The following is an 18853-nucleotide window of genomic DNA, read 5'->3' as shown; positions in this document are numbered from 1 at the left end:
GTAGTCGCTTTAGTGTGGGTTTTGCCCCCGGTGGCCGCTGGGGTTACTACAACTGTAGTGGCTATAGTGCTGGTTTTGCCCCCCCCCCGGTGGCTGCTGGGGTTATTACACGTAAATTACCCAGCAGGTGTGATTACTCTGGCTCCTACCTATAAAGGTGTGTTAGGTGTTCTGAATCACTGTTGGTGATATTGTTCATTCCCCAACCAACCTTGGTGGAGAGAGAAGCTATTGAGAGCAGTGCCTTGCAGCTCAGCCAGAGCTTTGGATTAGCAGCTATTCAGGTGGAAACTATATCCGGGTGCCGTACTCTGTTGCTTGGAGCAATTGCAGCAGAGCAAAGCTAAGTTGTGTGTTTTCCCTGTTTTGTAGTATTTCCCTTGTGTGTATTAGTACAGCGGTGGGACTAGTGTCTGCACCTACCAGCTCCCTAGAAAGGGATAGGTGCAGGGCGAGCTAGGGATTGGAGGTATCCTGCTCGGCGACAGGTGAAGAGCCTGTATAGGGAACGTTAGGAGTGTTTAGGGACACTGCCTCAGGGGAGTGCAGGAGGTCTCCACGTCCCCGTTCCCTATTGCAGGGCCCACCGTGTAACAGTTTCCCCGGTGTTCCCCTTGTTTGTCCTGTCGTTTTAGCACCGTCCTGCGGGTCGCGTCACACAGGACAAGTCACTTTGTGACACTTTTATTCGAGAAGCAATGAAAGTTCTGACTCCGGCTTGATACCGATCAGCTGAATTCAGAGACTCCAACAGTACAGTGCGAGCTGTGTCCCCTTTATTGTTTCCCCAGTGCCGAGCCATACATAAAGTAGTGGCCCTACATTATGTTGTAGTTCAATCCTGCATTCCACCTCCATACTTCATTACATTTACTGGAAAAGAGGGGTGTTCGTCACTTAGTTGGATGAGACTGTTGTGGACATGAAGTCCCAAAACGCGTGGGATTGCCAATAGATATGCACTTTTTGTGATGCTGGTACTCCCCTTCATACCAACAAGAGGAAGATTTGGGAAGTGGATATGAGGTTGTGTTCTTGGTGAGATTGAGTATACATAGTTTACCCCGCATGTGGTTCCTGTTGTAGTGTAAGCTTCAACTTGTCAGTATTTGTGGGAAAAAGCCTGCTGGCATGATGGTAGTGAGAAATGCCAAGTCTGCATATAAGCTGCAGTGCTTGATGTCCACGTTACTTTTGGAGGCCCAGAGTTAAGAGGCCTACCTCACAAGTTGACCTATGATATGGAAAATCCAGCAAAAATCCGGTCTTCACAGGTGAATTTAATGTAACAAAATTCAAATAAATTTATTTTTTAAGTAAATTTTTAAATTCAAATCACATGTAAAGACTGAATCTTTGCTGGATATTCCACAAGTGGTGGAGAATGCGGGCAGATAAGTAATATAACATATTGTATATTGATTATATTGTTTATCACCTAGCAAGGCTTGTGTCTTACCATGTGATAACACTGAGAGCTGTTCATATTAGCTGGTGGTCTTGTCAGTTTGCGGCAGCAAAGATGGGTTGTTGGGAATTGAGTCCAAACTTCAGACCACAATCTTATAGGCATGCTCGACTGAGCTGAGCGTGCACATATCTTTTAATAGCCTCTATCAGACACTTCTGATTCAACATATCTGATCCTAATTTCCTCCATAAGTGGAAACTTCTTCAGGATCACACCTCCGTGTGTAAATCAAAGTGTCACTAGAATATTATGAACTCTGAGGACAATGCATTGAGATATGAAAAACTCTTCTTCTCTTTTTAGGTATCTTTTATCCTAAATTACTTCGACAAGCAAATATCAAGGTCATGTCCACAGAAGACTGTAAGAGCTACTGGGGCCCAGATGTAACGGAAAGAAACCTGTGTGCGGGGGCATCGGGGGCTTCGGCGTGTCTGGTGGGTGAGCTTTCAATTACTTGCTGACTCCCAAATATGCCGCCCTTAGGTGAACATTCGATAGTCAGGGTTGGACGGTTGCACCTTCATCACCCACCAGGGATGCTGGCACTAATTAAATCACTACCCTTGACCACCATATATAGAGATATAATCCCCTCAGCTGACCTGGACCACCAGGGATATAGACAATAATCTTAATTGTGGTAGTCCAGAATGCTGTGCAATATTCCTGGATACGATCTTGCCATGCATTTGGCTGCTATTTATTATATTGCTGTATATTAACATTTTTTATGTTCTATATTTCCCTGGGAGCCCGGACACATACTCTCAGGAATGGATATGTGGCCCCATATATGCAGCTCTCCAGTGGCATGACTAGAGTCCAATGGGCCCGGTACAAAATTTGGACCTGGACCCCCATTTACATCTTCGTCAGATGTATGGACCCTTGTAGCTTTCCAGATCCTGTGAAGACAGAAGTGCTTGCCCTTTTCATGTCACAATGTCCCCCATCCTGTAATAATGTCCCTGATCCGGCACCTTCCTGTAATAATGTCCTTGGCCTTTTTCTTGTATAATGTCCCCCATCCATGGCCTTTTCCTTGTATAATGTCCCCCATCCATGGCCTTTTCCTTGTATAATGTCCCCCATCCATGGCCTTTTCCTTGTATAATGTCCCCCATCCATGGCCTTTTCCTTGTATAATGTCCCCCCCATTAATGTCCCCCATCCATGGCCTTTTCCTTGTATAATGTCCCCATCCATGGCCTTTTCCTTGTATAATGTCTCCCATCCTTGGCCTTTTCCTTGTGTAATGTCCCCCATCCATGGCCTTTTCCTTGTATAATGTCCCCCATCCATGTCCCCCATCCATGGCCTTTTCCTTGTATAATGTCCCCCATCCATGTCCCCCATCCATGGCCTTTTCCTTGTATAATGTCCCCCCATCCATGTCCCCCATCCATGGCCTTTTCCTTGTATAATGTCCCCCCCATCCATGTCCCCCATCCATGGCCTTTTCCTTGTATAATGTCCCCCCCATCCATGTCCCCCATCCATGGCCTTTTCCTTGTATAATGTCCCCCCCATCCATGTCCCCCATCCATGGCCTTTTCCTTGTATAATGTCCCCCCCATCCATGTCCCCCATCCATGGCCTTTTCCTTGCATAATGTCCCCCCCATCCATGGCCTTTTCCTTGTATAATGTCCCCATCCATGGCTTTTTCCTTGTATAATGTCTCCCATCCATGACCTTTTCCTTGTATAATGTCCCCCATCCATGGCCTTTTCCTTGTATAATGTCTCCCATCCTTGGCCTTTTCCTTGTGTAATGTCCCCCATCCATGGCCTTTTCCTTGTATAATGTCCCCCCCATCCATGGCCTTTTCCTTGTATAATGTCCCCATCCATGGCTTTTTCCTTGTATAATGTCTCCCATCCATGACCTTTTCCTTGTATAATGTCTCCCATCCATGACCTTTTCCTTGTATAATGTCTCCCATCCATGACCTTTTCCTTGTATAATGTCCCCCATCCATGGCCTTTTCCTTGTATAATGTCCCCCATCCATGGCTTTTTCCTTGTATAATGTCCCCCATCCATGGCCTTTTCCTTGTATAATGTCCCCCATCCATGGCCTTTTCCTTGTATAATGTCCCCCATCCATGGCCTTTTCCTTGTATAATGTCTCCTATCCTTGGCCTTTTCCTTGTATAATGTCTCCCATCCTTGGCCTTTTCCTTGTATAATGTCCCCCATCCATGGCCTTTTCCTTGTATAATGTCTCCCATCCTTGGCCTTTTCCTTGTATAATGTCTCCCATCCTTGGCCTTTTCCTTGTATAATGTCCCCCATCCATGGCCTTTTCCTTGTATAATGTCCCCCATCCATGACCTTTTCCTTGTATAATGTCCCCATCCATGACCTTTTCCTTGTATAATGTCCCCCATCCATGGCCTTTTCCTTGTATAATGTCCCCCATCCATGGCCTTTTTCCTTGTATAATGTCCCCCATCCTTGGCCTTTTCCTTGTATAATGTCCCCCATCCATGACCTTTTCCTTGTATAATGTCCCCCATCCATGACCTTTTCCTTGTATAATGTCCCCCATCCATGGCCTTTTCCTTGTATAATGTCCCCCATCCTTGGCCTTTTCCTTGTATAATGTCCCCCATCCATGGCCTTTTCCTTGCATAATGTCCCCCCCATCCATGTCCCCCATCCATGGCCTTTTCCTTGTATAATGTCCCCATCCATGGCTTTTTCCTTGTATAATGTCTCCCATCCATGACCTTTTCCTTGTATAATGTCTCCCATCCATGACCTTTTCCTTGTATAATGTCTCCCATCCATGGCCTTTTCCTTGTATAATGTCCCCCATCCTTGGCCTTTTCCTTGTATAATGTCCCCCATCCATGGCCTTTTCCTTGTATAATGTCCCCCATCCATGGCCTTTTCCTTGTATAATGTCCCCCATCCATGGCCTTTTCCTTGTATAATGTCCCCCATCCATGACCTTTTCCTTGTATAATGTCCCCCATCCATGGCCTTTTCCTTGTATAATGTCCCCCATCCATGGCCTTTTCCTTGTATAATGTCCCCCATCCATGGCCTTTTCCTTGCATAATGTCCCCCCCATCCATGTCCCCCATCCATGGCCTTTTCCTTGTATAATGTCCCCATCCATGGCTTTTTCCTTGTATAATGTCTCCCATCCATGACCTTTTCCTTGTATAATGTCTCCCATCCATGGCCTTTTCCTTGTATAATGTCTCCCATCCATGGCCTTTTCCTTGTATAATGTCTCCCATCCTTGGCCTTTTCCTTGTATAATGTCCCCCATCCATGGCCTTTTCCTTGTATAATGTCCCCCATCCATGGCCTTTTCCTTGTATAATGTCCCCCATCCATGGCCTTTTCCTTGTATAATGTCTCCCATCCATGGCCTTTTCCTTGTATAATGTCCCCCATCCATGGCCTTTTCCTTGTATAATGTCCCCATCCATGGCTTTTTCCTTGTATAATGTCTCCCATCCATGACCTTTTCCTTGTATAATGTCCCCCATCCATGACCTTTTCCTTGTATAATGTCCCCCATCCATGACCTTTTCCTTGTATAATGTCCCCCATCCATGACCTTTTCCTTGTATAATGTCCCCCATCCATGACCTTTTCCTTGTATAATGTCCCCCATCCATGACCTTTTCCTTGTATAATGTCCCCCATCCATGGCCTTTTCCTTGTATAATGTCCCCCATCCATGGCCTTTTCCTTGTATAATGTCCCCCATCCATGGCCTTTTCCTTGTATAATGTCCCCCATCCTTGGCCTTTTCCTTGTATAATGTCCCCCATCCATGGCCTTTTCCTTGCATAATGTCCCCCCCATCCATGTCCCCCATCCATGGCCTTTTCCTTGTATAATGTCCCCCATCCTTGGCCTTTTCCTTGTATAATGTCCCCCATCCATGGCCTTTTCCTTGCATAATGTCCCCCCCATCCATGTCCCCCATCCATGGCCTTTTCCTTGTATAATGTCCCCCATCCTTGGCCTTTTCCTTGTATAATGTCCCCCATCCATGGCCTTTTCCTTGCATAATGTCCCCCCCATCCATGTCCCCCATCCATGGCCTTTTCCTTGTATAATGTCCCCCATCCATGGCCTTTTCCTTGTATAATGTCCCCCATCCATGGCCTTTTCCTTGTATAATGTCCCCCATCCTTGGCCTTTTCCTTGTATAATGTCCCCCATCCATGGCCTTTTCCTTGCATAATGTCCCCCCCATCCATGTCCCCCATCCATGGCCTTTTCCTTGTATAATGTCCCCCATCCTTGGCCTTTTCCTTGTATAATGTCCCCCATCCATGGCCTTTTCCTTGCATAATGTCCCCCCCATCCATGTCCCCCATCCATGGCCTTTTCCTTGTATAATGTCCCCCATCCTTGGCCTTTTCCTTGTATAATGTCCCCCATCCATGGCCTTTTCCTTGCATAATGTCCCTCCCATCCATGTCCCCCATCCATGGCCTTTTCCTTGTATAATGTCCCCCATCCATGGCCTTTTCCTTGTATAATGTCCCCCATCCATGGCCTTTTCCTTGTATAATGTCCCCCATCCTTGGCCTTTTCCTTGTATAATGTCCCCCATCCATGGCCTTTTCCTTGCATAATGTCCCCCCCATCCATGTCCCCCATCCATGGCCTTTTCCTTGTATAATGTCCCCCATCCTTGGCCTTTTCCTTGTATAATGTCCCCCATCCTTGGCCTTTTCCTTGTATAATGTCCCCCATCCTTGGCCTTTTCCTTGCATAATGTCCCCCCCATCCATGGCCTTTTCCTTGTATAATGTCTCCCATCCTTGGCCTTTTCCTTGTATAATGTCCCCCATCCATGGCCTTTTCCTTGTATAATGTCCCCCATCCATGGCCTTTTCCTTGTATAATGTCTCCCATCCATGGCCTTTTCCTTGTATAATGTCTCCCATCCATGGCCTTTTCCTTGTATAATGTCCCCCATCCATGGCCTTTTCCTTGTATAATGTCCCCATCCATGGCTTTTTCCTTGTATAATGTCTCCCATCCATGACCTTTTCCTTGTATAATGTCCCCCATCCATGACCTTTTCCTTGTATAATGTCCCCCATCCATGACCTTTTCCTTGTATAATGTCCCCCATCCATGACCTTTTCCTTGTATAATGTCCCCCATCCATGGCCTTTTCCTTGTATAATGTCCCCCATCCATGGCCTTTTCCTTGTATAATGTCCCCCATCCATGGCCTTTTCCTTGTATAATGTCCCCCATCCATGGCCTTTTCCTTGTATAATGTCCCCCATCCTTGGCCTTTTCCTTGTATAATGTCCCCCATCCATGACCTTTTCCTTGTATAATGTCCCCCATCCTTGGCCTTTTCCTTGTATAATGTCCCCCATCCATGACCTTTTCCTTGTATAATGTCTCCCATCCTTGGCCTTTTCCTTGTATAATGTCCCCCATCCATGGCCTTTTCCTTGTATAATGTCCCCCATCCATGGCCTTTTCCTTGTATAATGTCCCCATCCATGGCCTTTTCCTTGTATAATGTCCCCCATCCATGGCCTTTTCCTTGTATAATGTCCCCCATCCATGGCCTTTTCCTTGTATAATGTCCCCCATCCATGGCCTTTTCCTTGTATAATGTCCCCCATCCATGGCCTTTTCCTTGTATAATGTCCCCCATCCTTGGCCTTTTCCTTGTATAATGTCCCCCATCCTTGGCCTTTTCCTTGTATAATGTCCCCCATCCTTGGCCTTTTCCTTGTATAATGTCCCCCATCCATGACCTTTTCCTTGTATAATGTCCCCATCCATGGCCTTTTCCTTGTATAATGTCCCCCATCCTGCAGCTCTCTCCCTACATTTTTATCGAAGTTATGAAAAGTGAAATTCCTACACAAGAGAATGGAACAAGACGGGCATGTCCATCCGGTTTCCCATTCCTGGCGGCATGTGACAGGGCTTTATTCTTGAGACAAATGCAGATCACAAGAGTGGGACTCGGATCTTTAGGATATTTATGGCCTATTCGGTGGATATGCTATGAAGGTCCGAGATAGGAGCGCCCCCATGTGTACCTTAGACTTGCACAGATTAATTTGCTTCTTTGCAGCAGTTGGGCTGGGACTGACACTTCTTCTTTTTGCAGGGGGATTCCGGGGGTCCACTGATCTGCCGGTCAGAAAACAAGTACAAGCTGGTTGGAGTAGTCAGCTGGGGAAGCGACACTTGTGACCCCAACGCTCCCGCTGTATATTCCTCAGTATCTAAGTACAGAGCCTGGATAGAGAAACACATCAGATGATGGAAAACATGATGCAATAAACAGAACTTTAATGTCTCGGTCATGCAGTTTGTTTTTTATACCGATGTGGTAAAACGACTCTTAGCCGCGGGGTGGTTTCATTTAGTGATTAATCTACTGGTAAAATCTCTGATTAAACATGGTGACCAAGGAGCATCAGATGATGAGACTGTGAAGGGCCGCAGCGCCCTCCTGGACTGTGAGCCTGACAAACATGGTGCAGGTGGAATCAACCCTGCAAAAAGTGACATAAAGACGATACAAACTCTACTATATAATGTGGGACAATGCAGCAGGATACAAAAAATATTTAACTTTTTTTTGCCCCGACACCTACGGTGTATGTTCCTAGCTTCTATTACCCATCAGTCTACTAAATGCATTATGGCAGGGGTGGGCAATTAGTTTTGCTGAGGGGCCTCATGAGATAATGACTGTTGTGGAGGCTGAACCAATAGGCTGAAAATAATTCTGCTCAATATTAATATTAACATATTTATTATACCTATTTTATATTAATATTGTATCACTTAATATTGAGAAGTTGCAGCCCCCTTTTATACAGTGAGCCCCCTCATAGCCCCTATATACAGTGTGAGACCCCACGTAGTCTCCATATATACAGCATAAGCCCCCACATAGCCTGCTCTATACAGTGTGAGCCACCACATAGCCCCCCACGCACAGTATGAACCCCCACATAGCCTGCTATATACATCCAAAGATGTCATATACATATGAAAAGAAAAACACATACTCATCCCGTTCCCATTCCCCTGGCGCTCTGGTCAGGTCTCCGCTACACCGACTCTTCGCAATCAGTGTATGAAACAGCAGACACAATTAGGTAATTTCATTGAGTCTAATGTTACACTTGTTGATTAGTGGAAGAAGGCACCGGCAGCCCACTCCTCCACCAATGTACTCACTTTGTACAGAGGCAGTATAATGCTCTCATCATGTGTATCCAGACCTCTTTTAATGCACCCCCATGATCCTGTTTGCCTTGGCAGCCGCTACCTGGCACTGGCTGCTCAAGGTAAGCTTATCATTAACTAGGATCCCCAAGTCCTTCTCCAGGTCAGATTTACCCAGAGGTTTCCCGTTCAGTCTGTAATGGTGATATTGATTCCTTCTTCCCATGTGTATGACCTTACATTTATCACATAATATATGATGGTTCAAAGCCCTAATAACATGCAAAATTGAGTTTGCATTACATTTGAATTTTATATAATCGTGTTGCTCAAAAATTATTAAGGGCGTTTTGTCTTTCAGCATGATATTTCAGCTCGGATATTCGACAGTTCTGGGAAAGGAGTGAAACATGTCACTTGTGAAATAAGATGAGAAACTGAAAGCCAAAGACAAAGCAGATTGAGGAATTTCACCAATTCTGTATTCCTGTACCTTCATTGCCATATTCTTTCCATCATTGCTTCCAATAATTAGGAAAAGCTTAATTAGTTTTAATGAAGGAGAGATGCCACCTTATTAGCAATTTCACCAAGTGACCTACAAGGCAAATACACGAGTAGACCGTATTTAAAGATGTGTAATTCCAATCTTATAGGAATAGCTATTAATAATAATTATAATAAAAATAACGGTCTTCGGCTCAATCTCGAGCCATGGCAATTTGATGGATGAACGGTCTGTGGGAAGATCGATCTTGTGCAAACCTAGATAGGTCCTCCAGGGTCTTCTCTGCCGTTATCTGAATTGTATCAAGCCATCTTGTCTCGGTGTAACCCTGGACTCTGATCTCTCCTTCAAACCACGTATCCAAGCCCTTTCCACTTCCTGTCAACTCCAACTCAAAAATATTTCCCAGATCCGTACATTTCTTAATAAAGAATCTGCAATAGCACTAGTGCAACCCTCATCATCTCCCGCCTTGACTACTGCAATCTCCTACTATGTGGCCTCCCCTTTAACACTCTAACACCCCTCCAATCTATCCTGAACTCTGCAGTCTGACTAATCCACCTGTCCCCCCGCTATTCCCCGGCCTCTCCCCTCTGTCAATCTCTGCACTGGCGACTACCCAGAGACTCCAGTTAAAAATCCTATCCATGGCCTACAAAGCCATCCACAACCTGAGTCCTCCATACATTTGTGACCTCGTTTCCTGGTACTTACCTGCATGTAACCATAGATCCTCACAAGATCTCCTTCTCTACTCCCCTCTTATCTCCTTTTTCCACAATCGTATACAAGATTTCTCCCGCGCATCCCCCCTACTCTGGAACTCTCTACCACAACATATCAGACTCTCATCTATCATTGAAACCTTCAAAAGGATCCTGAAGACCGACCTCTTCCGACAAGCCTACAACCTGCAGTAACACCAAACCGTTGCACGACCAGCTCTACCCTCACCTTCTGTATCCTCACCCATCCCTTGTAAATTATGAACTGTCGCGGGCAGGGTCCTCTGTCCTCCTGTACCAGTTGCTGACTTGTGCTGTCCATGATTATTGTACTTGTTTTTTTATTATGCTTACGCCTTTTCACATGTAAAGCGCCATGGAATATATGGCGCAATTATAAATAATATTGTCAAAAACCTGTTTTCTTGTTAAGATTCATAGGTGTTTGCTTCTCATCTTACAACTGGGAGAGCGAAGTCTCTCATGATATCGCTGTAATTTTCTGCCTCATATTTGTCGAGAAAGTTGATTTTTTGCTTAGTCTATTGTATTTGTCAGTGACAAGTTTAGACTTTCAACTTCTACTTTCGTTTCTTTCTTCCTTCTGCCGTCATTGAAGGCGTCTGCTGGTCCAGGAGAGGAGCTCAAATGTTCTATCTGTCTGACCCCAGATACAGATCCTGTAACCCTGAGAGGTGGACACAACTTCTGACGGGTCTGTATTGATCAGGTCCTGAATACGCAGGATTATTCTGTAGTTTCTTCCTGTTCTAAATGTTGAGCAAAGTTTCTGGAACAACCTGCATGGACTAACGTTGTTGAGTAGACAGGAAATCCTCCACTACATCACGAGGAGGTCAAGATGATTCGCTGCACTTACTGTATTCACGCTCCTGTGTCTGCCGTTAAATCTTGTCTCCTGTGTGAGGCTTCTCTGTGTGATAATCACCTGAGAGTTCACAGCAAAGGACCAGAACACGTCCTCACTGATCCCATCACTTCTCTGGAGACCAGGAAATGTTCTGTCCATAAGAAGATCCTGGAATATTACTGCACTGAGGACGCTGCTTGTATCTGTGTGTCCTGCTATCTGATTGGAAAACACCGAGGACATAAGTTGGAGTCTCTAGATGAGTCCTCTAAGAAGAAGAAGGAAAAATTGAGACATTTTTTCAAGAAGTTGAAGACAAAGAAGGAAGAGACTGAGGAAAGAGTCTGGAGACTAGAGGAGAGCAGGAGAAAAGCTCAAGAAAAAGCATCTGGAAAAGTTGAGAGAGTCACTGCCCTGTTCCCAGACATCAGGAGACGGGTGGACAACCTGGAGAAGAGGATCCTGAGTGATATTTCCTGGCAGAAAGATGAAGTGTTATTGTCACATATGATCCAAAAGCTGGAAATAAAGAAGGACGAGTTGTGCCGGAAGATGAGGCACATTGAGGAGCTGTGTAACGTGATAGATCCACTGACTGTCTTACAGGAACCAGACACCGGTGACTTGTGTGATCCTGAGGAGGAGGAGGGAGGTGATGAGGACACAGGAGGACATGATGGAGGGGATGAGGACAGATGGGGACATGATGGAGGTGATGAGGACACAGGAGGACATGATGGAGGTGATGAGGACACAGGAGGACATGATGGAGGTGATGAGGACACAGGAGGACATGATGGAGGTGATGAGGACACAGGAGGACATGATGGAGGTGATGAGAACACAGGAGAACATGATGGGGGTGATGAGAACACAGGGGGACAAGATGGAGGTGATGAGGACACAGGAGAACGTGATGGAGGTGATGAGAACAGATGGGGACATGATGGAGGTGATGAGGATACAGGAGGACATGATGGAGGTGATGAGGACACAGAAGGACATGATGGAGGTGATGAGAACACAGGAGAACATGATGGGGGTGATGGAGGTGATGAGGACAGATGGGGACATGATGGAGGTGATGAGGACACAATAGATGGTGATGATAAAATTGTGGAGCAAATCTCATACCTATCGCACACATTATCTGCTATGATAAGAGATATAAATGTGACCTTCTATGTTCAGGATCCTGCAGACATATTACTGGCCGTAAACACGGCTGCTAATAATCTCCTTATATCAGACGACCTGAAAACTGCGACCTGGACAGAAATAACACAGAATCGTCCAGAAATATCAGAGAGATTCCAGGAACATCCTCAGGTGATGAGCAGGAGGAGATTTACCTCAGGACGACATTACTGGGATGTGGAGATCAGTGGATCACCGAGGTGGAGGGTGGGGATGTGTTACCCCAGTATAGACAGGAGGGGACCTCAGTCATACATTGGGTATAATAAGTCCTGGGGTTTATATGGCGGGCAGGTTTATAATAATCGATGTTTAGTGATACATAACAGTGAAGAGATCAGATTACCTCACCAGATCTCCAATGAAAGATTCCGGATCTATCTGGATTATGAGGCCGGGCAGTTGTCCTTCTATGAGCTGTGTGACCCCATCAGACACTTACACACCTTCACTGCCGCCTTCTCCGAGCCCCTACATGCTGCGTTATGTATGTGGGGAGGTTATATTAAGTTATTTGGGAATGGAACTTACGAGGAACCATTATTATGAAATAAATCTGCTCAGAGACCGGTGACTTCATAGGGAGCACAGCGTGACTGGTGAAGTAATTCAGCCATTAGGCAGGTTGAGCTCATTTTCTATTTTTTTGATGGACTTCTCGTTTTCTGTGATCTTTAATAGAACTCAGAACCTAGTAGAAAGCTGCAGAATGTTCCTCATACAACGATTAATCTTCATACTCGTGGCTCACAAGGCCTAGAGAATCATAACAGAGTTGTAGATTTGCATTTACCGAGTAGTAGTAAAGGTCTCGTTCACAATCGGTGGAATTTTTCAGGAGTCTTCTGGAGTGAGATCGATCTCAGAGATGCCTGAAAAATTATTCATAAATGCTTGAAAGAATCTTCCGTTTCATTTCCATTGTAAAACAACATGCTGTCTATATGTTCAATCTTTTGAAGGATTTTCTTCTTCTCAAAGTTTGGTGGTAGAAAAGAAAGTGCATATCACTTCTCTTAAGAGTCTCCTCATGAAAAACATTGCGAACAAGGCACAGTCAAATCCAAACATGTATAAAAAGAGAGAAAATCCTGTTTTTCTGCCCATTTATGTGAAGCAAGTATTTTCATAAGTACTGTACCACAGCTATGAACATTAGATGTCATAGTTGTTCCCTTTTTCTGTTCCTGGATTTAGGAACCTCTCCATTTAATAGCTTGTTCTATTTAGAACTGCCCCTTCAGTTTCCCCAGGGCCAGAAAACTTGTAGCCATTTTCTCCCCGGATCTCTGAGTTACACACACACACACGTATTCCTGCTCCCTGCAAATGACTGCTTCTGTCAAGCTGATTCCGGTGAGGGTTTAATACAGTTATGTGTTTGTGCAATGTATCTGTGCTGGCTAGCTATCATGCAGGCACCATGCAGTATCTTGTGAGAGAGGTATATGGTCTAATGTATTTTCCAGCTAGTTGTAATGCTCTTTGCACTGCATATTAGCTAGATGCATCTCTGTTTAGGGTAGTGCAATGCAGCAGCCTATGTTTGCTTATCCCTCTTAATTGCATTATGTGTTGTATTGTGCAACCTCTGTAATACTGCTGTTACTGATGTAATAGCACCCTGTATTACTGCTGCTGTTTTATCTGCCAGTACTGATATACTGTACTGTCTGTTTCTTTGTAATTTTTACCCGATCTCATCCACTATATCATCCGATATCATCTGTTATCATCTACCTTTGTTGTTCTCCGTTACTAAGTTCATCATCATCTCAATAAATATAGACTTAAGCACCCATACAGTCTTTTACTGGGAGTGGATGAAGGGTTTAGCCGTATGCTGGAATCCACAGAGTGTCATACGTGGAAGAAGGCAGAACACCTGTGATCCCAGTGTATTATTATTCCTCTATAAATCAATCATAAGGCCACACCTGGAACATGGGACCAAGTTTTGGGCTCCACATTATTGAATGGTTAGTTCAGAGGTGGCAACTAAACTAGACCTGGGATGAGGGCTCTCGAATGTTGAGAAGTAGAAAAAGTTGGGCTTAGAATAAAGACGTCTCAGAGGAGATCTCATATACATATATAAATACATGTGTGGTCAATTAAAAGGACTAGGAGACATTCACTATGGGTGGAATAAAGGTGATTCCAGCAGCTTAATAGAAAAGGGTTCTTTACAGTTAGAGCAGTCACACTGTGGAATGCCGACCACATGAGGTAGTAATGACAGACACTATGTCAGAATTTATAAAAGGGCCGGATGCTTTTTTCACAACAAATGGCATTGTAGGTTATTATTAATCTAGCGATAGAAAATGTATAAGTGGTAGAGAAAGGGAGAACTTGAAGGACTTGTGACTTTTTTTCATATCTGGCCTCACAAGTGATTTATAGAAGGGTACATTGGGATCGCGGGATTTTCTCTCTCTTTTTATACACCGTAAAATCTTGCTTACTTTTGCGGCTGCTGCTTGACATTTAGTGCTGCTGCTCAGCTTAATTGTAAATCTCATTTGCCAAGTGTTTGCCCATCAGATGTCTTTTCCAGATCGTTCTATAATGCTGTAATGTCAAGGTCAGATCTTAGTATCCTGCATAGTTTGATATCGTCAGCACAGACTGACACTTTACTCTAAATCCCATACAAGAGGTGAAAAAGAATCGGCCCTAGCACAGATCTCTGCAGTGCCCACTGCTCCAAGTACAGATCCCTGCTGTGCCCACTGCTCCAAGTACAGATCTCTGCAGTGCCCACTGCTCCAAGTACAGATCTCTGCAGTGCCCACTGCTCCAAGTACAGATCTCTGCGGTGCCCACTGCTCCAAGTACAGATCTCTGCGGTGCCCACTGCTCCAAGTACAGATCTCTGCAGTGCCCACCGCTCCAAGTACAGATCTCTGCAGTGCCCACCGCTCCAAGTACAGATCCCTGCTCTGCCCACTGCTCCAAGTACAGATCTCTGCGGTGCCCACTGCTCCAAGTACTGATCTCTGCAGTGCCCACTGCTCCAAGTACAGATCTCTGCAGTGCCCACCGCTCCAAGTACAGATCCCTGCTGTGCCCACTGCTCCAAGTACAGATCTCTGCGGTGCTCACTGCTCCCAGTACAGATCTCTGCGGTGCCCACTGCTCCAAGTACTGATCTCTGCAGTGCCCACTGCTCCAAGTACTGATCTCTGCAGTGCCCACTGCTCCAAGTACTGATCTCTGCAGTGCCCACTGCTCCAAGTACAGATCTCTGCAGTGCCCACCGCTCCAAGTACAGATCCCTGCTGTGCTCACTGCTCCCAGTACAGATCTCTGCGGTGCCCGTTGCTCCAAGTACTGATCTCTGCGGTGCCCACTGCTCCAAGTACAGATCTCTGCGGTGCCCACTGCTCCAAGTACTGATCTCTGCGGTGCCCACAGCTCCAAGTACTGATCTCTGCGGTGCCCACTGCTCCAAGTACTGATCTCTGCAGTGCCCACCGCTCCAAGTACAGATCTCTGCAGTGCCCACTGCTCCAAGTACTGATCTCTGCAGTGCCCACCGCTCCAAGTACAGATCTCTGCGGTGCCCACTGCTCCCAGTACAGATCTCTGCAGTGCCCACTGCTCCCAGTACAGATACCAGTGATCACCATTGCTGACTATATCCCATTTCGAGAATGTACCATTTATGACAACTCTTTGTTTCCTGTCATTTAGCCAATTCTTTACTCATCTGCATATAGTTTCCCTCAGTCCCGGCTTCGGGAGCGTCAGTATAAAGCTGTTATGTGGTACAGTGTCAAAAGCCTTTGGAAAGTCCAGATAAATGACAGATTAATGACATCAGCTGTATTACCTACATCCAGATTAGTGTAAGGTAGGCACCGGGCCGCAGTCATGGCCGAACACTCCGGTACTGTTGTGCCCTGGCCTCCCCTCACAAGATAAAGATACAACACTTTCCGCATAGCACGACTTGTACTCACGGTACTGGCAGAGTCCTCCCTCTGCTTTCCAGGACTGTCTTCGGTCACTTACATACAAATAAAGACAGAGTCCAAGTTTAACTCACAATGCAGAACTTTACTAGCGTCTTTTCGCAGGTCATCCAGATTACAAATGTGATGGACATTAAAATCTTTGCTATATTCCAAAACAGCCTTCCCTTCTTCACTCTCCTCCCTATGCAGCTCGAGGTCAGGTCGTACCCACTTGTACGAATTACCGGTATCCCTCCTGTCCGTACTCACTATCACTGGTGCTTCCCTTTGCCGTTTCGCCCCGACTCCTAGAGAATGCCCCCAGGCTGCAAGTCGCCACATGATGAACACTTGCCCGTCTGGCTGCCTTTTGCTTCTTTCAATTCTTCAATGGGGAACTCTATCCCCCCTGACTTTCCTGCTACACTTGTCCTTCTTGACTGGATAGCTGGGCACTATGCCTTAACATTGGAAGAATGTCTCATGTGGGGTACCACAGGGCTCTGTCCTGGGCCCTGTATTGTTCAACATCTTTATCAACGATTTAGATGAAGGAATTGAGGGTAAACTGATTAAATTTGCTGATGACACAAAGCTAGGAGGGATAGCTAATACTAGAGAAGAGAGAGAGAGGATTCAAAAAGATTTAAATAAACTGGAGAAGTGGGCAGCAACTAACAGAATGGTTTTTAACAGGGAGAAATGCAAAGTACTACATCTGGGCAATAAAAATGAAAAAAGCATATATAGAATGGGAGGAATAGGGCTAAGTGACAGCACATGTGAAAAAGACTTGGGTATACTAATAGATCACAGACTGAATATGAGTCAACAGTGTGATGCAGCAGCAAAAAAGGCAAATGCAATTCTAGGATGTATTAACAGAAGCATACAGTCTAGATCACGTGAAGTCATTATTTCCCTCTACTCCTCTTTGGTCAGACCTCATCTGGAATATTGTGTCCAGTTTTGGGCACCACATTTTAAAAAAGACATCAACAAACTGGAGCAAGTTCAGAAAAGAGCGACCAGAATGGTGACCGGTCTGCAAACCCTGTCTTATGAGGAAAGGTTGCAGGATTTGGGAATGTTTAGTTTGCAAAAGAGAAGACTGAGAGGAGACTTAATAGCTGTCTACAAATATCTAAAGGGCTGTCACATTGTAGAAGGATCAACTTTATTCTCATTTGCACAAGGAAAGACTAGAAGCAATGGGATGAAACTGAATGGGAGGAGACACAGATTAGATATTAGAAAAAACTTTTTGACAGTTAGAGTGATCAATGAGTGGAACAGGCTGCCACAAGAAGTGGTGAGTTCTCCTTCAATGGAAGTCTTCAAACAGAGGCTGGACAGACATCTGACTGGGATGATTTAGCGAATCCTGCTTTGAGCAGGGGGTTGGACCAGATGGCCCAGGAGGTCCCTTCCAACTCTACGATTCTATGATTCTATGATTCTATGATTTAACGTTGCTGGAGTTTGTGTTGAGTCCTAAGTCTTGAACACTAAAGGTCAAGTCAAAAAGAGGGTTTTTACACCCCCGGGCAATTAAGCCCGTCTACAGGGTTCGAACACCCCTACCTTAACTAACTCTATCTAGGAAGTCCCCCTCTATTCCTATACAGCTAACCCCTTCTATTATTAACCCTTATATCTCCATCTAAAAATGTAACAAACTATGTCGCATCTAGTGGCCGTAACATTAATTACACTATCCCTAGTACATTATATCACAATACTGTATGAAACACGATAATAACAATGCGGGTATGCGGTAAATAGGTCCGACACCTCAGTAAGAGAAACATGCCCATACCATGATGCTTCTCCACCATGCTTCACTGTCTTCAGAGTGTCCTGCGGCTTGAATGCAGAGTTTGGGGGTCGTCTGACAGACTGTCTTGAACTCAAAAAGAACAATTTTGCTTTCATCAGTCCACAAAATGCTTCTCCGTTTCTCTTTAGGTCAGTTGATGTGTTCTTTGGCAAAGTGTATCTGCTTCAGTATATGCCTTTTTTTGAACAGTGGGACTTTGCGGGGACTTCTTGTTCAGAGATTAGCGTCACACAGGCGTCTTCTCACTGTCACAGTCCTCACAGATAACTTGGGACTGTCTGTGATCATCTTGGAGCCGATCATTGGCTGAGCCTCTGCCATTCTGGCTTTTCTTCCATCCATTTGAATGGTCGTCTTCTGTTTTCGTCCACGTCCCTCCGGTTTGGCTTCCCATTGTAAAGCATTGGAGATCATTTTAGCAGAACAGCAGATCATTGTCTGCACTTCTTTAAGAGTTTTACCCTCTCTACTCAACTTTTTAATCAAAGTCCGCTGTTCTTGTGAACAATGTCTTGAACGACCCATATTTCTCAGGCTTTCAAGGAGAAATGCATGTCCAACATGTCCTGGCTTCACCACCGGATTCACACCTGTGTCTTCACAGAATGGTGGACCTCACTAATTGATCTCCACACTACTATTAGTTTGAGCACACCGACTTACAATTAATTATTCTAAAACACAGACTCAGAAACCTGCAGATCATGAATGCGGAGTCTGGTGGTTTTCTTACAATCTACTGCACCGACTGGTAAATTGTTTGATATGTGGTGATCTAATTTATACCAAAAACCAGGATTAATATGGTTCGTCATATTGGACGGATGGAATATTGAACACTACTGTATGTTTTCTTTTATTAAACAATGTAATGAGAAAATCGCTGCTGGTAATGCCAAACACCGACTAAACATTGATGACAATCTGATCCAGGTCACTGACGACGATCAGTCTGTTTTGTACATGGAGGCTTATAGGAAACACCTTTTAAGCTCAACCTCCTCTTAGGTCATAAACTGAAATCACACCCATTGTTCTCTGACAATTACAAACTCTTACTTTCGGTTCCCTCATC

General features: G+C 45.0%; 2 protein-coding genes across 6 annotated transcripts in view; both read left to right on the top strand.

Annotated features, from left to right (window-relative positions):
- The window catches only part of OVCH1 (ovochymase 1), a 32945-nt gene extending 25154 nt beyond the window's left edge, over positions 1-7791 (top strand). For all 5 annotated transcript variants that reach the window (XM_073544250.1, XM_073544248.1, XM_073544249.1 and 2 more), the window contains 2 exons: positions 1775-1908; positions 7600-7791. In XM_073544250.1, the coding sequence (XP_073400351.1) occupies positions 1775-1908; positions 7600-7755 (290 nt within the window). In that variant the 3' untranslated portion in view covers positions 7756-7791. The remainder of the gene's footprint in view (positions 1-1774; positions 1909-7599) is intronic.
- Positions 7792-10548: 2757 nt separating this feature from the next.
- LOC141048579 (uncharacterized) lies at positions 10549-12525 on the top strand. The gene has a single exon (XM_073544295.1). It carries the CDS (start codon positions 10771-10773, stop codon positions 12523-12525), a length of 1755 nt encoding a protein of 584 aa, XP_073400396.1. The 5' UTR covers positions 10549-10770.
- Positions 12526-18853: the final 6328 nt, after the last annotated feature.

Source organism: Dendrobates tinctorius, unplaced genomic scaffold, assembly GCF_039654945.1.
Source record: "Dendrobates tinctorius isolate UK_male_01 unplaced genomic scaffold, ASM3965494v1 ptg000136l, whole genome shotgun sequence".
Lineage (NCBI taxonomy): Eukaryota > Metazoa > Chordata > Amphibia > Anura > Dendrobatidae > Dendrobates > Dendrobates tinctorius.
Note: the sequence above shows the minus strand (reverse complement) of the source record. Positions and strands in the feature narration are given on the sequence as shown.